This window comes from Eretmochelys imbricata, chromosome 1, assembly GCF_965152235.1.
Source record: "Eretmochelys imbricata isolate rEreImb1 chromosome 1, rEreImb1.hap1, whole genome shotgun sequence".
Lineage (NCBI taxonomy): Eukaryota > Metazoa > Chordata > Testudines > Cheloniidae > Eretmochelys > Eretmochelys imbricata.
The window spans coordinates 290,805,348-290,828,324 of record NC_135572.1 but is presented as its reverse complement, the minus strand read 5'-3'; the positions used below and the strand labels follow the sequence as shown (position 1 = coordinate 290,828,324).

Genomic DNA, 22,977 nt, shown 5'->3' with positions numbered 1-22,977 from the left:
AAGCTTATGTCAGTGTAGTTATGGCAAGGCAATGTCTGTGTAGACACTGCGTCCCTTACATCTGCTGCCCTTAGCCGTCTTGTTGCTTTCACATCAGGAGCCATGAAATTGACAAGAAAGCTGGGCAGCTAGAGCCCAGCTGCCCCCGCTTCCCTGGAGAGCTGGGGGCTGGACACCACTCCAGGCTGGAAAACAGGGGGAGAATGGGCCCAGGGGGCAGCCCACCAGGAGCCCAGCAGCCGGCAGAGCTGGGAGACCAGGCTCTCAGCTCCCCACACTGCCTTTCTTAGGTTGGTGGAAGCGCTTCTGGTGCAGACAGGCACCACCAAGCCAAGGAGGATAGTGTGGACATACACCACTGCAGTAATTACTGTGGTGGCTGTAAGTTGACCAAATATTGATCGAATTCCATTTCTAGTGTAGACATAGCCTAATTGACACAAACTATTCAGAGACAACAGTTTATTCACCACTGAAAGGTAACCATCTCTGAAGTGAAACATTGTGAGAAGCGAGCTTCTCAGCCAGTTCTTTTTAAACTCTTGGGTGCAAGTCATCTGGAACTGCTGATTTTAAAATGTCTAATTTTAATAGCTTCTATTTAATATCCTCCAGCACAGCTCTGAGCAAAAATCTCTTGGCAATTGCAGCTCTGGACTGCACCAGACCTGAATGGTGACCTGAAAGCAAACGGTCTCTCCTATGCGCTCAGTGACTGCTACTGGTGAGGCCAAGCAGCATAGAGGAGGAGAAAGCTGCCTGATTCAAAAGGAGAAGCAACAAGAGCTGGATTTGCAGGCAGTGTGAAGGGAGTAGATTTGGAATAGGACACTGCAGGGAGGAAGGGTGGAACCTGGGACTGGAAACTAGCTGGGGGAGGAGTGGGAAATTGGGTCTGGGCTTTGCAGTGGGAGGAGACTGACAACCAGAGCAGAGACTGAGACTGGCTAGGCAAGGAGACTGGGAGCCAGTAGGTGCAGGGAAGACTGAGACCAGATGAGGAGCTGGGGTGCAGGATTGAGCTGGTGGGACAAGGAGAATAGGACAGATAATCAGGAAGGAGGTGTGAGAGGAGGGCAGACAGTTTTGATGAGGAGCTACTGTGCAGGAGGAGAACTGGTACTGGCTATGCCAAAAGGGTGGACAAGGAGCCAAGGGAGGGCAGGCACTGAGATTAGCTAAGGAACCCAAGAAAGGAAACTCTGACTGAGAGCTAATGAGGACACTGAGGAGGGAGGATGACTAGAGGCCAGGATAGAAAAAACACACATACAAGACAATGATATAAAGCTTGCTGAAGTCAATGGGAGTCTTTTAGTTGACTTCTATATGTTTGTGGATCAGGCCCACAGTGCATTGAACAAAGATTTTTTCAGAAAAAAATCCTTTCTCAATGTTCAATAATCTCTGTGTGTATAATTCTGTCCAAAAAGACTTTACAACTCTATATAGGCATTAAACAGGCATAAAAGTTTTTTCTCCCCCTAAATGCTTTATACTAATCAGCTCAAGAATTCCCAGGGTTTATGATAAATGCAAATATTTTACCCTAGAAAAATGTTAACATGTATTTTTCTCTTCCCTAGGCAGCAGAGTAAAACAAATCAGGAAGTAGCTATAATCAACACAACCTACATTCCAAGGCAATACTATTTTCTAATTCTCTGAACCTCTTTTTGGTCTTCAAAATTCTTCTCCTCCTCCCCTGCCACCTTTTCATTTCTCTCCCCTGGCCTTTCTTCTTAATTAGGTGTCATTTCAAAGGCATCAGTCTTGTTCAGCAGTTCCTGATTAGGTTTTCCCTCAAACAATGTCTTTCCTCTAGGTCCTAATATATTTTTCAGATTGGTTTCCTAATTAAAGCTATTTACAGAAGAACTAGACATCTCTAGTGTGCTAGTTTGTCAATTCACTACTGTAGTTCAGTCTGTCAGGATTCCCTATATGCTCTGGGAAATCCTTTGCTGCTTTAGAGGATGTCATAACAAATAGGAAGTGCTGAAAGAACGACACAAGAGATTTTCCAAAGAGACACTTCAAACTCATAAGACTGCTGAGAATGTAACCTTTGGAAAGAACAGAGTGACAATCTAAATTGATACTTTTGAAACTGATCTAGGTCATACCGTCTGCACTACTGAATGTATAACCTAGAGAAAAACAAATAACCTAGAGAAGATTACTTGATCATGCTTCATTCACATCATGAGAAAGTTTACATATATGGAGTCTACAAAATATATCAAATATGCAGCCTCCAGTCAAGTGCTGAAAACAGACTAAAGATTAAACTGTCTAAACTTGAAAAGCATGAGAACAAATTCTCAAAAGCTATCATTTATTTCTAGCAGGGCTACAGGTACAGTCCTTTTCAGATAGACACAAAAACTGGATTTAAGTGAGTCCAAAGGAATGAGCTGAGTGAAGTAGTCTTTTGCCTGTACAGGACTAGTGAAGACTCAGTTAATTAACATCTTTCTCTTGCTCAGCTTTTGGAACAAACTCAGTTGTGACAAGCTGTGTGCTTTATATAGTTGAAGCATTTAATATTTGCCAAATGTTGTTTGATATTTTTCCAGCACAAGAAACAGCATTTTAACTGGGCTTGCATCAGTCTTGCAACCCTAAGCAATTCACAGAGTGTTACTTTCCTGTTATGTGAAATATTTATTATTTGAGAACTGCAGTGTAGGTGACACCTACTCCTTGAAAAAGCTTCTTACCCAATTTTAGATCAGTTGCTGCTCTCACCTAGCTAATCAAAATCAATTTTCTAATACTCTAATAAAATCGTTAACAGACATATTACAAAGTAGCACACAACTGTACACAGTCAGGTCACCAACCTGACCTTCAGTAATTGATCAGAACTCTCCTGATGTATAGAGTCAGCTGCTACCATTATTTTTTTTTTCACCTGGGACAGCCCTTGCTAGCTCTGTGCCTTTTTCAAATTAGCTGCATCACAGCTTCGAGGCTAGCTGAGAAGTCAAACAGCATGTGTATAAGTACCAAGTCTCATAGACTCATAGACTTTTATGGTCAGAAGGGACCATCATGATCATCTCGTCTGATCTGCTGTACATTGCAGGCCACAGAACCTCACCCACCCACTCCTGTAATAGACCCCTGACCTCTGGCTGAGTTACTGAAGACTTCAAATCATGACTTAAAGATTACAAGTCATAACAACCAATATAACCTTCAAGCTCCAAGATGATTACAAGGATGGCATTCCCACATGTGACCTGTGACCGAGTGTCAGAATGAATCTGTAGCTGAAAAGTGATTTCAGAAAGACAAACTAACAATAACAAGAGATTTTTGAAAATATAGATCTTCTTAATCAATTATAGGTGGAGCTGGTAGCACTGCCTATTGGGAAGTGTTGGGCAACTTTAACATTATAAGACCCAATTTTCAGTTGCTTGTAACTTTGCCAAATTTTAACCATTTGGCCTGAAATTTTCCATGTTGGGTGTCTGCATCAGTGAGAGATTTTCTGGAAAATTTCAGCTGCAACGATTCATACATTTCCAAGAAAGAGACTAAAGTAAAATACAATTTCTTGCCTATGTTAAGAAATTCTGGTGATCTTTTCTTAGAACAGCTCTCATGCCGTCTGTGCTTTGGAGCAGAGACTTAAAATTTGGCAGGGGGTGGCCTCTGTATCAGAGTTTTTCTTTTGCAGTCCACATGAAAATCCTCCTAACTTTGGCCAAGCTATAAGCCTTTGAAAAACTCCAGTTTTTACATGCTCAGTAGAGACTTGCTACAGCTTTCCCAGCTAGATTCCCTGAAGATTCCCAGGACTCGGCAGGACTTTTCCTGCAACTGCAGCTCTGGGCTACTGTGGGCTATGTCTGGTCCTATGTTTAAATGGAAAGTGGGAAGGCTGTCTCTACTATGCTCTCAATGTCTCTCCCACAGACACACACTGAGACCAGGGCGCATGGAAGAGGAAGCTGCCTGATCCAAATGCAGTTGGACCTGTGGAAGGGGTAGGGCGAGGGGAGTAGTTTGGGTCAAGGAGCCTAGAGGGGAGACTGGGACTGGAGCCTGGTGGGGGGAATCAGAGGAAAACTGGGACTGGCTGAGCAAGGGAATTGGGACCCACTAAAGAAAAATTCAGGGGATGAGAAAGGGAACCAGTGGGGCAGGATTGAGAGTGGATGAGGATCTGGGGGAAAAACTGGGGCTGGCTGGACAAGGATATTGTGATTGGCAATGGGAGAATGGGATGCGGAGGAGGAAGGGCAGATAGATCTGACAAGGAACCAGGATGTGGTGAGAGAACTGGAATTGGCTGGACAAATATACTAGTTTAATTGGAGGGGTGGGGGGGACAGACTGGATGAGGAACCCAAGGAGGGAAATGTGGACTGAGAGTCTGGGGATGAGAAATTTGGGTGGGGGTGGGGAAGAAGTGACTGGAGGACAGAGAAATAGCTCAGATGAGGAGCTGGGAGGAGGGGACCCGGAACTGGCTTGGCAAGAGACTAGGAACAAGGAACTGTGGGGTAGGGAGAACTAGGAATGGTTTGGAAAGGAGACGGAATGAAAAGGAGGGCAGGAGAAGAGTGGGACAGGGAATGGGGAAATGTAAAACTAGGACTTTCTGAGAAAAGAGACTAGGACTAGAAACCTGAGGAGTGGCGACTGGGAGAGGCTAGGTAAGGAGACAAGTATCAGAGTGGTAGCCATGTTAGTCTGTATTCACAAAAACAATGAGGAGTCCGGTGGCACCTTAAAGACTAACAGATTTATTTGGACATAAGCTTTCATGGGTAAAAAACACACTTCTTCAGATGCATCTGAAGGTAAGGAGAATGGGACTGGAATGAGGAGCCAGGGTAGATCATTTCCTACCTTTTGAGTGTTTGAGTTTGCAACAATAATAATGTTCTTTTGTTGCAGTTTCTGTGCATCTCATGTTTATATTCTTAAACCTTAAGGCACAGATGAATATATTACCCCCAGCCTCCCATGAGAATGTATGATCCTTCCCCCAGAGGCAGAAACTCTATGCTGTACCTCATTTGACAAATGCCCTGACCTAGAGTCAGCTACTGAACCCACATGCTCCCTTATCTCAGGTACTTATATACCCTTCATTACTGTGGGTATCATTTTTAATTTTTTTTTATCCTCACAACACCCCAGCAATATAGGGAAGTACTATTACAGTTTCCCCATTTTACGGATAAGGAACTGAGGCATTATGAATTTTGTGGCAGAGCAAGGAATTAAACTTGTTCTCTGGACTCCCACACTAAACCTACCTCTGAACCATTCTTCCTCTCTGGCAAGCACCCTGTTCCAATCTCATTTCCTATCTTGACCAGACAAGCCTATCATGAGAGGAGGAGGAGGAGGAAGGGGGAAGTCACCGTGAATTAAATGTTAACAACAGAATAGATGTTTTCATTTTTTTCCCCTAAAAAAATTAATCTGACAAAATTTCTACGCTAGGAAAGTGTATTTTAAAAATATCCTGTAACTTCACACATACATATCATTTCAGACTCTCCAGCTTTCTGAAAAGTGACATTGTTCCATCCAACACAGCTTCCAGATACCTTCCCCTGCCGATAGGTGGTAAAATCACTACAAAAAGTAATGCCTGCATTCTCCCTTTTTGTGTACTGTTTAAATGTTGGTTTTCAGGTGTTTGTGGTTTTCTCTGTTCTGTATTCCCACAACAAAAGACAAATGTGCATATGCCAGGTTTGAGCTGTTCCTTTCTTTGTTTTGCAACCTAGATATGGCATGTTATGACACCTTAAGTATGTACAATGAGTTTTGATTTTATTAGAAAACAACTTTATGAGCCAGGCCTCTATGCTGGAACTTCATCCAGTGAACGTGCTTGCTGTGTATCACCAGTTACAACAGTGGGAGCTGCATCCCTGGGATAGGTGCTTTTTCAGTATCTATTATAAATGAAAATAAATAAGATATAGGGTTTCATAGGGTTCTAGAGAAATTACTCTTAATAAACTACAGAGAAATATAACCTTTCTATAGGTTTATTTCAAACCACACTATAGAATTCTAAGCAGGGGTATAATTCTCTATTAAAATGTATAGGACGGTTTGAAATAAACCTATAGAAAGGATATTGTTCAGTATTAAATTTTATAGGGCTTTTCCATAAGGGTGGATACCAAAAAGCACTAGTGGAATAGTTTAATAAGAATATACTCCCAGAAGTGACATCAGTTGTGACTTCAGCAGTGATAATTGTGGGAGTGTATTATCAAACAGGTAAATTGTTCCTATCCTGATTTAATACTGGTTCATCAGAAAGTAAATCTTGACCCAAGTTTTCTAATGTTGGTCCTGATCCTGCAATTTACAACCTCCTGTTCTGTATAGACCCCACTGAAGTCAGAGAGACTCCCCATGTACATAAGGGTCTGCATATGCCTTGAAGATGCCTAGTTAGGCACTTTAATCAATGTACTGACCACCTGTGGCTCCCATTGAATTTAACAGGAATTGAAGTTGCTCAGCGTCACTTATTTAAGAGCCCAGGTAAAGGCATCCCAGCCAGAAAACGGTAGCCCTGGTCTTTGTATAATGTACTTTTAAAAAAAAAAATCAGGATTCTTTTTTCTGATTGTTGAGCTAGCAGAAAGTATGGCAGCAATTGATTATATTCTCTGCTGGGCTCCCCGAGGGTGCATGTCACAGGGTCAAATTTTCTGAAAACTCAAATTAAGATAGTAATTGACCAAATAATTCTCAAATTTATACTAAATTAATGGCATTTTTCATTATACCAAGGACAAAATCCTGCTCCACCTTTGTAAGCAATGAAAGGATTTAATACAGCAGAGCTGCTGTGGTTCCAGTATTCAGGAGTTGGGGAGACTGAGAAGCCACATGGGGTTCTCAGCTCACTCTGGGTGCCACAGACAAGTGCTTCCTAGTAACATGGAGGAGGTTTGCAGATGGGAGGGTGTCCACTGTCAAAACTACAGGCCATATGAAAAGCAGATCAGCGGGACTACTACACAATTATAGCTCTGAGGCTAAACTAGCATGGTGAAGCAGCTCCACTGACACATCAAAGACCTGTGGATGATGGAAAGAGTTCTTTTCTTCAGCCACAAATGATGCTGGACAAATCTCACTTACCCAGCTCTTGTATTGGGGATGCGGATATGAACACAAAATGAGTTTTAAGAGCTTTGTAGGGCTTTTATTTGAATCCTGATTCAGGAAAGCTCTTCAGCACATGCCTGAGTCCATTCCTATTCAGGACAGCACTTAAGTACTTGCTTAGGTTTAAACACGTGCCCAAGTACCATTTACTTCAATGGGACTTAAGCATGAACTTAAGCACTTTCCTTAAGAGATATGCTTTCCTCAATCAGGGCTTAAAATTGCATATAATTTTTCCTTTCAATTTTTATTAAGATACAATACATGGAAGAAAGAAATGCTGCATTTATTAACAAGTGTTGTCTAACAAAAATTACTTTAATCCAGCTGGGTGAAAAATATCCTGGTATTAAAGTGATAGAGCAAAGTGTTCACATGAACCACAAAAGCTCTATTTTAAAATAATGTTTGGGTTTTGACTCAAGACACACAAGCACAAGTCCATTCTGCTGACAAGTAGTCCTAAGGTCCTGGACACAGCCTCTTGTGTTAATGGCTTATAGCACAGACCACCAGAAGTAAGAATGATAAAGAGGAAACCTGCTTTCTACAGATTAAGAAAAAGGTATAAATACACAACTGCAGCTCGGAATTGAATGAGGCTCAGAGTTTCACCCTGTCACATTTCATACCTTTTCGTATGGTGTACACACTTGTCAAGTTAACAACATACTTGGCTATACAGTAAGAGAATTACAGTGAAAAATTTCTCTGATTCATTTTATTTCACCATCCACTATAGCCACTCATTTCCACTGAATGCATCCGATGAAGTGAGCTGTAGCTCACAAAAGCTTATGCTCAAATTTGTTAGTCTCTAAGGTGCCACTAGTACTCCTTTTCTTTTTGCGAATACAGACTAACACGGCTGTTACTCTGAAACCTGTCACTATAGCCAAGATATTCACTGTCACCCAGGCGGGGGGGGGTTTTGCTTTGGAGGTTTTTGGCATGGGATGATGAGGAAACTACCACAATTATCTTGTGTTTTAGAATATAATTATTAGTAAATGTGAAGAAAACCTTCAATATTTGTTGACCTGCAATAATTGCTAATTCAAAATACAGTTCATGTACAATCAGTATCTACACAAAGCAGGCGATAAATATTCTCTCACACTGTTCTTAAAAGTTAGCCCTTCATATTTTAGGGAAAGCAGAAGTTACTTCAAAGAGCAGCATTCTCTCTCATATGAATTTGTCAGGATTCTAGTGTAGTGATGAACAATTCTCATAAAATTCAAAGCTAAAGTTGACTAAATCCACACATTCTCTAGAGACTAATGGAAACATTTCTTCTAATGAATGCCTGCGAGTTTTAAATTGTTTGAGTTTACAAAGCCATTGAAATTTTACTGGCTTTTCTTATCAATAACTGGTGTGTGCTATTAGCTTTACAAAGAAAAGCTGCTAATGCAGTGCTAATAAATTAAAAGGTAGCATTAACAATACACAGACATTTATAATAGCTATTGCTTATTGAACAGTAACAAAATGATTTGCTTTATACCAGTGATTCAGAATTGTTAAAAATTAAATATAGTCCGTTGGCCTTAACAGCTCAGCGGCTGGGCCAGATGCTGATATGCAGGGGAGGAGTGATTCAGGAAGAATGGTTGGGCTTTTGTGCCTCAGTGGAGGCAATTTGTAAGCAACACTTACAATGTTCAATGAGACATTGGAACTCAGACCATGTTGCGGAGATCTGCAGCTTGTTATCTGCAGAATATAGGCTGGATTAGCTGCTTCCAAAATCCAGTGAGTTCATTCAACACAGAAAGGGGTACTTTTATAAAGACCCGCCTTCTCACTTAGAAGTCAGGGAAGTGAGGTTGAGCATGATAAAAGCTATAGCCCCCATATGGATGAGCCTGCAAAATTTGAAAAAGTGCATGCATCATCTTCCCTAAAGCTATGAATGTCACCAGATAAAGGCTCATACAATACAGTATAAGATTTCTCTTGACATTATTTTTAATGGTTTTAGATTTAGCTTTATTTTGACAAACCAAAGTTATTAGACCATAGTTTTCTCTTCATTCTAGAGCCATAAAGCCACAGACTTGTCCATTTTCTATCTGAGGCTTAATTTTCTCATTTATCATTTTTTTTCATTCTACCCCGCATTTGTTCCATCATATAGGCATCAACATAGATATGCAATGACTTCTCAAAGAGGTCCTGTAGCTGCAATGCATCAAACCTACTTTGTTGAATGTTTGTTGGTCACTGCAACCTTAGCTTCATTTGCTTTTTCCTGAAATGAATGCTAAACAGCACTGCTTCTTCTGCAAGCAGGACAGATGTGTGGCCACCTTAGAAGCTGATATGAAAGAACCTTTTTTCCTGCTGTCAAAAGGCCAGTACAAATCTACAACATATACAGCGTTTCCCCAAAGCCTGATCTCCATCAATTCACTGATCTAGGGCGAGAGATGTCTGAAATGTATACACTCAGAAATGTCAGCTACTTAACCTAAGCATTTGCTTGTGCCTAGTAGAATATGCATCTAAACACCAGGGATGAAATACGGGCCACACTGAAGTCAGGATTTCACCGCTGAGAGCTTTTGAAGTCCATCTGTTATATACACACACTCTTCAGTTGAAAAGTCCAACGTGAAACGTAGGGAAGGATTATTATAACACTAAGGAGAGGACTGAGCTTCCCACTTTAAAAAAAAAGAAAAAAATTAGTTGGAATTACAGGACTTGCTCTTTCAAGGAGCTGAACATTCAGACCCAGATCCACCAAAGCACTTAAGCATATGTTTAACTTCAAGCACAAGAGAAGCCCTATTGAAGTCAAAGGAACTACTCACATGCATAAGTGTTTTTCTAGATCAGAGCCAGGGTGCTCAGGATTGAACCCCCAATTCCCTTTGAAATCTATCATGCCATGAAATTTGGATGGAAAATCAAAAGGCGACTTTTTCCCTTGAACTTAAAGCACAGGGAAACTCCACCTCTCAAATGTGCATGGGAGATCAAACAGAAACCCTTGCCTGTCCTGTTGGAGCCTGACTCACTAGCTGGTGCACCCCCTTGTGGCTGGTTGTGGTGTAGCAGACTTCTTTTTACATCCCCTGCTGACATCTGCTCTGCCTGTGGTCTGCTGCATCTTGTGACTTGACCCTCCAGATGGGCCACATGTAGCCCCGCCCCTTCAAGGGTAAACCAACAGTCCACCAAATAATAGTCTATCAACTTCAGATTTGGCCTTCAATCCAACTCCAGACTCACTAATCCCTAAACCTATCAGGGGGTTTCAATAGTCGTTACCCCTTGCAAAGGAGTTTCCAGTTCACCTCCCTCAGTGGACCGGTAGGGGAACCAGGACCCTCCCTCTCCTCTGGGTTCTGGTCCAGGGACCCTGAATCAGCAGCCCTGGCCTCACTACACAGACTTCTTGCTGCCTCCCTGCACCACTTCCTATCTTGCTCTGTCCTGGGTCTTTGCCAAATCTTTCTCCCAGGGTCCCAGTGTATCAGCACCTCTCTCTCTAAATCTCTTTCACAGTCTCTCTGCAAAAAATATAAGACTACCCTGAAAAAAATAATTGTGTTTTTATGTTACTTCAGAATGTCTAATGGTGAAGTCTTCTCACGAGCTTTTATTAGCAATCTCTAGAAGCTCAAAATTACTTCTATCCTAAATTGTGCAGTAATCAAAGTTTAAGCTAATTCATACTAATATGCCTGTTTACTTAACAATGCACTTTATATATTCCTTAAGAATTTTCATCACTCCTTAAAGGCGAAATTTGTGATTAACAGGTGTCATATTAAATACTAGTTATTACATACTTGATTTCACTTAAACTTACACCAGACAGCCTATAAGAGATTAATATATTTTGTAGACATTTATATTATGAGAAATTAAACAGCCTAATCAAAGTGTGGTTAGAGGAAATTGTTCTTCCATCTATTTTAGATCACCTATCACCCTGATGCTTTCTCCAGTCTCCAAATTCTGTATCAGAGCAATGATGGCCACAGATGAAGAAAGACTCTGTTACAAAACTATTAGGAGCCCTGTCAATGCCTCTTTTATTGTAACAACACATGTCTGATTAGAGTTTCTCTCACCCTCTTTTTTTTCCACTATGCTTAACTTCCACATCAGACATTCCCAAAGGTAATTCTCTGAAGGACAATTTTCTTAGCAGTACATTGAGTCCCAGTATCTCATTACTGTTTTTTTTTAAATCCCACACCTTATTCCAGTTCACAGGCTTAGCGTATCCTTGTACTATTGTTCAGCGCAATCATTCCAGTTTGATAGCAGTTGTTTCTGTAGTACAATTATTTCCTTAGGATATGAACTAAATAGCAAAAGAAAAGGTTATTTCTTATACAGTCAGTATGCTGTACCTCATTATATTCGTGCTGTTCTGAACCAGCAGCACAAAGTGTAAGGGACACACTCCACAGCTTGTTCAACAAGCAGACACACCAAATAATATGCTGTAGACTACTCTAATTACACAAATATACCCTTTAGAAACTACATTCATTTAAAGCAAAATTATATCGTGAAATATGTAAGGTACACAATATTAAGAACAAATATTACCAAGTTATTATTCAGTACACAGTATTCATCACCATACTAAGAGAGACTACTCATCTGACTACAGAACTTTTCCAGTAGCATATCACTGAGCTAGAACCATATGGTTTGAAGAGACCGCAAAGGTCATCTAGTCTAACCCTCTGCCAAGATGCTACTATGTACAATCCATCTAGCAGTACTGAAGAACCTGTACTAATGATGCCATGCTCTAAAATGACAACAGTCTCAGCTCTATTAAACTCAATGTAGAAAAAATTCCAAATGAGCTTAAACTTACTGTCTGACCACTGGTTGTTTAGATCACCTCTTATAAATTAGGCAACAAATCTCATGATCTCATTAAATTAAAAAAAATACAATTTTGCCATATACATATATACTCACACGTGTTGGGGTATACAAACCCCACACTGGACAACAAGAGGTTAAGAAGCTGCTCTGGGCTCAGACAGGACTCCCCTGCAACACCTACAAGGCATGCACAGGCTGGAGGAGGAGTTTAGAAATGGAGCAGAACAGCTCCCTTGTGGGCAGACCAGGGAAGAGAACCTGACAAGAGGGCTGACTGAAGGCAGGAGTTTCCCAGACAACCATTCCCTGAAGGCACCTCCCTGAGGGAAAGGAGGGACAGATCCTGATACACCCTGAGAGGCTTCAGTGGAGAGAGAGCTGCCACACTGGGCCACAAGGAGGTGCCAGTGGTAAACTGACCCCTTCACACATTTATATATGTGATATGTGCATATTACCCCCCCCCCCCCCGAAAGAAAAACTTACCTCTGTCAGGGAATAAGGTTTCATAAAAAAGAATTAGAAAATAAGAAACATCCCAGTGTTAATTCTCAGAAGCAAAGTAGAGTGTATGTATGATTGAACTGGAATCCCTACTGACTGTAGAAGGCTGTGATAAGAACAGACGCTGAATTAAACTGCCAGCATGAAAACCAAATGCATAGAAACATCCCAGAGCATTCCGACATCTTAAAAGGCAGAAAGAAAAACAACATGCAGTAATGGTATATAGCTGGATAATTTGCTTATCACTTATAATGTCATCTTTTTGGTCAAGGGTTCTCCAAAACAAGATGCAAATAGCAGAAACTTTGGTTTTGTGTAAGAGGTGACATTTTCATTGTTACAGAAGTTTAACTGAAGGAAACAAAGTGAAGTACTGTATTGCTTTTAAAATTGTTTTTAGTTACCAAGTACTAGCAATACATTTAAATTAAACAAATTGGTCGTAAGAAACAAAAGTGACTTCATGTTATCCTTTTTGTATAGGTATTTCCAACAGAATTAGCCTGTAGTTATCACAACCTTCTATGGCATATTTCATGGTAATGAAGTAAATAGCCCAAGTCACCTTTGTACTTAAATTTCTGTTTTATTTTGTTGACATTCATGATACTAAGTTTATTAATATTAACATATTTGTACATATTTCACAGCTTTATTTTTTCATCACTCAAAATTGTATCTGCTATATGAAAGGACTTAGTGCTACAGTCCTTACTCGGGTCAAACTCTCATTGAAGACAACAGGTGTTGTGTACAAATAAGGACGGTATGTTGAGCTGTAAGCTATTAGGATAAAAATCACTTAACAGAACCACTTAACATTGTTTTTTTGTACCTGTTTGATCACTATTTTGTGGGGGAGTTATGCTGCTATATAAATCCCCAACACCAGAATTGTATACTGTAATTCTATATTAGATGAAAAGTTATAACCTAAATACATGTTTATTTCTAACATCATTACCAATGAAAAGTAAATTGCCAGAAAGAAAAACAAACAAGTTCTCCCAACTGACTTCACCAATGATAGAGCAGCAATAGTGCTTGATAGCTAGGAAGAACTAGTGTAACCCTCTTCTCTAAAATGCCTGTACAGTGCTTTGAATATATAAAGATCTATTATTAAAAGACCTCTCACTCCTCCTCCCCACCCCCTTTCCTGGTGTAAAAATGTAACTGGGAAAACGTTGCAGGAAGAGGAGGTCACACACAGGTGCTCCCTCTCCTCTCTTTAGTGGGCAAGGAAGGGAATCTGGGGCTGTCCATAAATTATATAACACATTAGGACGTGAGTGGGTCCTTAATTTTGCATGTGTGTTTCAGTATTACAAAGAGGTACAAGGGGTGGGTAGGTCTTGAAAGTCACCCCCCAAAAGTGTTAATTTACAGACAGCCCTGGACAGAGAAATGTTATGCAAAATATCTTAAGATCTTCTAAATGCAGGAAACTGCATTAGGGATTTCAGAATTGTCTGACCTCTCACTTTTCTGTGTCATGCATCAATACAGATTTTCCATCCTGGTAGAAATTGGAAAAGGTAGCACCAGGGAGGTGCCTCTGCTGAGTTCCTCATTCTGCACACCCACATACTCACACAACCTTCTTTTCAGCTGGCTATGGGGCAGCTTAAGGGCACAAACACCTGTCAGATACATTTCTTCTTGTGTTCCCATTCTCTTTTCCTGGCTGCATCCTGTTGACCATATGAAGATGCAACACTGTGCCAGCACATAGTATTGAGACCTATCACAACAGCCACCAAAACTGGGGAGGGTCTTCTTCCTACCTTAATCTACTTCAGCCATTCCATCTAAATGATTACTCTTCTTCAAAGTAACTATTATTCTGTGATTTAAATATTTCCAAGGTCAAAATACAAGAGATAGCCTTTTATTAACTAAAAAAAAACAGAACACAATTTTGTCTAATAGATTACCCAAGTGAAAATAAATCTCACACTGTACTATCATCAGCTGTGTAGGTGAGTGCACATATTTTGGGCTAACTTCTGCTTTCAGTTACACCAATGTAAATTCACAAATCCATTGACCTCACTGGATTTGCTTCAGATTATTCCAGAGTAACTGAGACTTGAATTTGGCCACATGCATGCAGATATAAAATCTTCTGTTTCTGAAATGGACAGGACAGGTCATCTGTGTGGCATTTATGTCAGAACCAAGGCAAAATGCTTTTCTAAGATGAATAAGTTGGAGAGAGAGAATATTTGCAGTTGAAACAGGAAGTCAGGAGCTGCCTTGTTTCCATGGAAACAAGAGCAGCAGCAGGCAGAACAGCTGTAGAAAGAAGGCAGAAGTTAGGCAGGCAGAAATCACTCTTATTTTACCTTATTGATATGATGGTACAAACAAACAGATACCATCCAAATTTAGGGTAGGCCAAATCAGCAGTTGCTAGGTAGTTTATTAAGCAACAATTGTCAGCCAAGCCTTCTAACAGACATTCTCAAGCTATTGCTGTAGTGTTGTAATAGTATTCCAGAAGATAACTAGTAAGAGTCATCTACAACATGATTTAATCAGCCCTTGGGGGTACAGTAATCTGTTGGCTAGATGTAAATTGTTATAATACTGCTGCATAAAGTACAATTCTTCCTGTTGCTTTAAAAGCACCAACTGTCCCTACACTCTAAATATTTCAAATAGAATGGTTAGGTCTAGCTAATTTAATCTAATGTATTGTTTTCCCACTAAATAAAACAAAACTAGCATTTTCCTTACTAGAATGACCAAAAAAAACTCTCAATTTCTGTATGATCCTTTTTATTTCAGTAGAATTCTTCTGTAATCATTTCCAGATGGAAGAGGGCTATATGACTCATAAGAGCTCAGAAGGTAACATCTGAAAATATATTTGTTTCAGTTGCAGAAGAAATCAATAATTTGAGATTAGAAAGGTTTTTCTGCCTTTTTTAAGAACACAGATAAGTTCTGAACCTTTGTTTCCTTCCAAGTGAATATTCTGAGTTGAACATTTTCTTTTTTACTCCGTCATATTTCCTTACTCCTCCTCTCACCATGTTTCAATCGGATTAGGCCAGCAATTTTACTTCCAGAATCAACATTTGTAAAAGCTTCATACATCATTAACAGCCTAACCTAAGGATATAACTAGCACAATTTCCAAGGGTATTCAGTTGCCTTATTATAGATTAGACACCTCGCAAAAGTGAGACCAATTCATCAAATAAAGAATCTAGATACTCTTACAGCGATGCCATTAATAACAGGGCTACCTCATATACCTTATAGCCAGTGGACTTTAGCATTTTGAAGTGAGTCTACAAAACAATACGTGTCCAGGGGTGGCGAGTTATATGGGCCCGTGGTGCCCATGCTCCAGCAAATTCAGGGCACGGAGGCCTGGCTCCACCAATGTTCGGGGCCAGGTCTCTCCCCTGGCCCTGCCTGTCACCCCGCGTGCCTCCCCCAGAGCGTCGCCCAGCCCTGCCTGCTGCCCCCACACACCTCCCCTGGAGCGTTCCTGCCTGCGCCCTGGGCAGCGGGTGGCTGCCCTGCCGCTCCACGCTGCGCTCCCTCGCCGGCCGCTGCCAGCTACAAAAGGGAGCAGCACCACTTGCGGAGGCAGGACGGGAGGAGGCACACACACATAATGGCAACCCTCCTCTCCCTCTGGCACCCACCACGGGGGGAAGTGAGGGGGCTTCCTGGACCTGAGAGGGACCCAGCCCCTAGGAGCACGTGCAGTGACGGTGCCGGGTGAGTGTGCTCCCAGCAGGGAGAGGGCTGGAGGGACTGTATAGTCCCCTCTGGCCCCAGCCTTGGGGCAGCCTGCCTGGACCTCAAACTCCTCATCCCCAGCCCCGCCCCACCCCAGAGCATGCACTCTCAGCCAGAGCCCTCACCCCCCTGCACCCCAACCCTCTGCTCCAGTCCTGAGCCCCCTCCTGCACCATGAATCCCTCATCCCTGGCCCCACCCTGCAGCCCTCACCACTGCACCCCAACCCTCTGCCCTAGCCCTGAGCCCTTTCCACACCCCAAACCCACTTATCCCCAGCCAGAGACTTCATCCCCCCACACCCCAAACCCCTCATCCCCACCACCACCCCAAAGCCCTTACCCCCAGCCAGAGCCCTCATCCCCTTATACCTCACACATTGTGCAATATAGGGAAACTGTACTGTTTCCAGTCCATTTTTACATTATTTTAAAATATATATCAGCTTACAAGGCAGTGGGGGGGCGGGACTTAGACCCATTCTGGGCCCCACCAAAAATTATACAAACCTGCTGCCCCTGTACAAGTCTCCTCTCCCATCTTGCTCAATGTAACTAATTCCTACCCAGTACAGTCACATCACAATGCTTGAGGATTAGTGAGATAAGTCTTTGAAGTTTAACTGACTAATTTTATATTAAAGTGTGGGATCTTCACAACTCCCATCCCACTTCAGCAAGAGTGCTGGCAGAGATACCAATTTTTTTTTTCTAAAGTTCTGCAAGGGGTAGTTGTCCAGCTGGACCTACAGGTTGCAAGGACCCTCAGAAGTTTTTGCATACCAGTGCCTATTAGCACTTCATAAATGTTACCTAATTAGCTGTCATAACCCTCCCCACTGCGAAGCAGGCAAATATTATTTTCTCTATTTTAGAGATAAGGAAACTAAGGGTTATCTGACTTGACTACAGCTACAGAAGGTTAGGATTAGAATGTAAAGGGCCTTACATATAGTACCATATTTAGTGAAATAGGCCATGCTGATTGTGGCATTATTCAACTACCCCATTTTGCAGCTACTGTCCCCACAACTGTGAATGAACTTATGGTCTTCTCAAAAAATGAGGGGTATGTGGCCACAGTTTTTATAGACCCTAAGGCCAGCTCTGAAAACCCATAGTGGGGACTGAATAACCCAGGATGTTTCTGAAAAATAAGTAAAAAACCCTAATGATCTGTTTACATAGCACCACATATTCAAGATTATATTTCAAAAGAAAATGGACTTGAAAATTTACTTGGTTTTAAACATGAAATCTGAAACTAACCCTGGCATTTGTAAGTCCCTGTTGGAGCTGGGAGTGTCTGATAACTAAAAGCTTCCTGGGTCCCAAAGGTCGGTTCTGTTTGAACTCCTTCAAACCCAGCATTTAATTTTGACTCAAATATCTCCTTATAAATTTTTCAGATTTATCTTTGCAATTTGCTCTTCTTGACTGCAATTGATACTTTACACTTATATAGCAATTGCCTCCTATTTACAAATGTGAATTAGTGTAAAGTGATTTACGAATATGAATTAATTAGGCCTCATAATACACTTGATAGGGATAATACCTATCTCACAGATGGGGAAACCAAGGCACAGATGTGTTAAATGACTAGTCCTTTCTATGCTAGTGTCTTAGCATAGTGTCTTCTTATATGTACATGACAGTATTTTGCAAAGTGCTGTTTTGTGAATGATTTCTCTATTACTTATGTCTGGAGTGAAAGAAAAATGTTCGAAAAGAGAACCACAGTAGGAAAAGTTGCACAGATATGGAAATTTTGAAATAAGTTATTTTATGTAACCCATTTAAAAGATATCATGTGTTTATCACGTTTTATATCTGTAGAGTGGCAGGAATGATACTGATCATTCTCTACCTTGCAACATATCTGGATCTCTTTAAAAAACCAAAACAAAATCAAAACCCCACCACCACCACCATTTTGGACATGTGAGTTCTTAAGGAACATCAGCTAATATATCAATAGTTTCTCATTCTTAAGTCATTTAACAGAATATTGAAAAAATAGGTAATAAATCTCAGTTACCATCTGAATATGATTAAAGTTGAAGATTTTTAGAATCATAAATAGAGACAAATGCATCTTTCATCATCAAACTAGTTATTTCCACTATTTACATAACATCATTTGATGGTCTTGCTAGAATCTCTCTCTCACACACACACACCACAACAGGTTACCATGACAACTTATATTCGAATTTCTATAAATTTCTATTTTTAGAGATCACAGTTTAGAAATCACAAATCATAAATATTAAGTGCTATCCTGTTAATTAAAATAAAGAAAATGCCAGTTTTCTTCTTTGTCATATTTCAGAAAATTGAAATCACTCAAATTAAATAGGACAATAATCCTAAAAAATACTAGCGATTATGAACATTTAACACTAAGTGTCTCTATAATCTGAGATAAATGGTTCATGAGTCAATAAAATAGACTACAATGCAAGGTATGAAATCCTGGCCCCACTGAAGTCAATGGGAGTTTTGCAACTGTGGAGCCAAGATTGCACCCAAAATGTTATAGATTTTACACATCATTTATTTGAGTTTACACAAACTATTATTGCATTTATCAGAAGCGACAGAAAGCTATCTTTGTTTCTGGAAAGACAGCATCTAAATTGGCAATAGCATTTCAATTCCACAATAAGGTTGCCATCACTTAGAGTCTTACACTATGTCTACGTTGCCAAAAAAAAAAAAAACCCAACGCAGTCAGTCAGTCTCTGAGCCCAGATCAACTGACTCAGGCTCATCGGACTCACATTATGGGGGATAAAAATAGCAGGGCAGATGATCCTGGTTGGACTCTGATACCTTCTCCCCTCACTGAGTTTCAAAGCCCAGGCTCCAGCCCAAGTGGGAACCTCTACATTACTATTTTTAGCCCATAGCATTAGCCCTGTGAACAATAGCCTTAATTCACCCAGGCTCTGAGACTCACTGCCACGAGTGTTGTGGGTTTTGTTGTTGTTTTGTTTTCAATCTTGACCTAGAGAATCATAATTTAAGACCAGAAGGAACCAATAGATCATCTTGTCTGACCTCCTGTATGTCACAGGCCATCAATGCCACTCAGCACCCACATAGTAAACCCAACAACAGAAATGAGATCAAAATATTACAGCCCACAGGAGACTAGGCTATTACGAACCACAGGCAGAGAATATACAGGGCCGAGGTGTACCAGTGCCTGAGTTGCCCAAAGTGGCAGCGGGATGGTTAAGTGAAAGTGTTCATTAGGTGTTCACTAGCACTTAGACACAAAATTATTTTCTTCTCTGAAAGCCACTAGCAATTCACAAAGTGACCTTCTTAGCAGAAAGGTTACCATAAACAGTTGCAGCCTTGAATGTAGTTATAGCTCTAGCTATGGGCTTATTCACTTCAGTATTAAGCAGCCAGTCAGAAATCAAATTCAAAACTAGTTTTTAAATCTACAGAGAAGTAAATGCAGTCTCTCCTATAACATTAATATGAGCAGATTACAATGTTATGTTACAATATAAATGCACAGTTCATTTTTAAGACTCAACAAATCCACTAATATCAACCAAACAACTAATGATAAAGCGTTCTGGTCCATAGCATTGAAAGATAGGATTGAGGAATGCAAGCGGATCAAAAATATGTGAAGGAACCTTTGTACTATGGCTCAATTATAGCCAGCATTTGCCTTTCCACGTTTCTCTTGGCGTCTTCCATTTAACCTTTACTCCATATTTGTCAGCTCTCTGGCAAAGAATGTTGGAAAGTCTCCAAAAAAAACAAACAACCCCACTACAGATTCAATACATAGTTAAAAGGAAAATGTAGGTAATGAATATTCTGAAGATGTTTTCCAATGGCATTTTGATGAAGATGGGTATTAGTCTGACATCTAGAACACATTCTACTTTTAAAATAATATTGCTGAAATGTTATAAATGTGTGTGGGTATGTCCCATTAGTAAGCAACCATAGGAATTTATTCCATCATCATTAATCCTCTATTATATTTTATTTCAGTATTATCTGAAGCCAGTGGCACAGGAAAAGTGAACTGCTACACAAGCTTTGATTCCTTGGAGAATGCTACCAATCAGCGAAGAACAGGAGTGACTGGGGAGCCTCAGAGCAGCTGGGAGAAATGCACCTCCTGCCTGGCTAGTTTCTCCTCTCACTAAAGACCCAATCCTACCCGCATTTGAGTCAGTAGGCATTAACCCATTAACTTCATTAATGGGAGCTGGATCAGGCCCTAAAATATGATTCAGCAACATATACTTAACTACATGCTTAATTTTACAAAGGTGAGTAATCCTATTGAAGTCAATGGGACTACTCCCACAGTTAAGTTGAACATAGTTGTAAGTATTTGCAGAATGAGGCCCAAGTTTGAACCCTTCAGAAGAAATCCTGATAAGTGTTTTGCAAAACACTTATTCCACTTGCATAAAACAAAACCACTTGTATTTATAACAAACTCAAAAGGAAGAAATTGTTTGGGGGAGGTTGTTGTGGAAGGGGGGGTTAAAAAGTTTAAACTTGGAAAAGCCTCCATTTCTTTTTCTTCAAAAACTGCACCTGATTTCCTTACCAGAAGGAACTCCAGAGGCTTAATTAGGCTCAAAGCCACAGGTCAGACAGTGAATCCGCATGGTGATTGAATAAGAAACAAAAATATGAGACTAAAATCAGGGTCTCACTTAAAAACAGAAAATAATCTGTGGCAAAATCCTAACCTCCAGTCTAAATCAAGATAACTTAGTAAAATCACTTACTGCCTCAGAATTGTGTCCTGGATCACAGAATAAATAAGGGTCACCCTCAGAAATCAAGGACTAATCCAAAGACTAGAGTGAATCAGGATCCCCCTCTGTCACACACATGTTAAACTATGATCACCCTCAGATCCAGACACCAAAGCAAGGAGAGAACTAAGGACACCCTCACAAATCACAGGGAGCAAGTCACCCTCACTTCCCTATTAACACAGTGTCACTCCAAAAATCAAAGCCTGAGCAAGGTGGAGGAGAATGAGTCAGAGTCACTCCCTAGCAGGGTCCAGATCCTGCTACTCTTGTGAGTATCTATAGACAGCCTTTGGTCAACTCATCCCCACATCAATCTCTCCAGGGGACCAGGGACAGATTTAGGGTTACATACACCCCAACACACACACACCAGGAGTCAGTGGTACCCCCTTGCACAAAACCCCTCAGGGGTCCAGTGACTGAGGCAGGGTGCCCCCCTTCGTCTCAGAGGACCAGGCCCTGAGTTAGGTTCCACACACTCACACCCCACCCCAGGGGACCAGGGCCTGAACTGGGGTTCCCCCCCACACGCACACAGGGAGGCCAGAAGCTGAGCAAGGGTCACCCCTCCTCCACATACACAAACACCCTGGGGGACCAAGGGCTGAGTCAGGGGGACCAAGGGCTGAGTCAGGATCATTCCCCCACTTGGGTTACCAACCCTCCAGGATTGGCCCGGAGTGTCCAGGAATTAAAGATTAATCTTGAATTAAAGATTATATCATGTGATGAAATCTCCAGGAATCCATCCCACCAAAATTGACAACCCTCCCCAACACACACAAGGCGGGGAAAGGGGGGTAAGTCAAGTCACCCCCACAGGGGAAGGAGCTGAGGCAGGGTCACTCCCCCACGCCGCCCCACGGCTCAGGGGCTGGGGCAGGGTCACGCCCCCAAGGGCTCAGGGGCAGGGGCAGGGGCACGCCCCGCCCCACACACACACACACGCCCCGGGACTCGGCGCCGGGGTCGCTCTCTCACCCTGGCGGCCCGGGAGGAGTAGGGGTCCTCGAAGAGCGCCCACACCCGGGGCTGCAGCCGTCTCCAGCGCCCGCCCCCGCCGTCGGGGGGCCCGGCCGCCGCCCCCACGTCCTCGATGCCCAGCCTCTTGGCGGCCAGGTCGTCGTCGTCGCCGTCGAGCGGCGGCTCCCCGCTGATGAGGTCGGGGGTCTCGAAGATGTCGAGCGCCTCCTCGGCGTCGCGGTGCTGGCGGTAGGTCATCCAGCAGCAGGGCTCCACGTCGGTCTCGTCGATGCCCCAGAAGGCGAGCTCCTCCTCGAAGAGCGGCCCGCACACGTCGGCCGGGCAGTGCAGCTTGCCCGTGCGGTAGTAGTTGAGCACATAGGCGAAGACCCCCGGGTGCCGGTCGAAGAAGAACTCGCTGGGGCCGCCGCTGTTCCGGGGGCTGCCGCCGCTGCTGGCCTCCCGGCCGCCGCCCGGCACCCGCGGGGGCAGGGTGGGGGGAGGCGGTGGCGGGGGAGTGGGCGGCGGCGGCGGCTCTTCCCCGCCCGAGGACTCGCTCTGGAACTCGCAGGCGAGCAGGGCCAGCCGGGTCCCCGGCAGGGTCTTCAGCGTGCTCCGGTAGGTCTCGTGCCGGGTGCCCCCCACGTTGAGGATCACCCTCTCGTTATCCTCGAGCTTTCCCATCTCTCTGGGTCAGACATGACTGGGGGGACAGACAGACAGACCCGTCAGCGTGAGACCAGTAGGGACTGGAGGAAAGATGGGAAATGGGAGGGGGGCTAGGGAGCCTGATTCTCTTGAAATCACTTTCTACCTCCTACCCCCTTACACGAAAATGCCCCACTGCAGCCCGCATCTTCCCTGCTCTTTACCCTCCTCCCATCTCCTGC

At 42.4% G+C, this 22,977-nt stretch overlaps 1 protein-coding gene across 7 annotated transcripts in view; it reads right to left on the bottom strand.

The window, feature by feature from the left end:
• Positions 1-22,771, bottom strand: part of KCNC2 (potassium voltage-gated channel subfamily C member 2) — a 136,004-nt gene extending 113,233 nt beyond the window's left edge. For all 7 annotated transcript variants that reach the window (XM_077807731.1, XM_077807734.1, XM_077807736.1 and 4 more), the window contains exon 1: positions 22,106-22,771. In XM_077807731.1, coding sequence (XP_077663857.1) covers positions 22,106-22,771 — 666 coding nt within the window. The remainder of the gene's footprint in view (positions 1-22,105) is intronic.
• Positions 22,772-22,977: the final 206 nt, after the last annotated feature.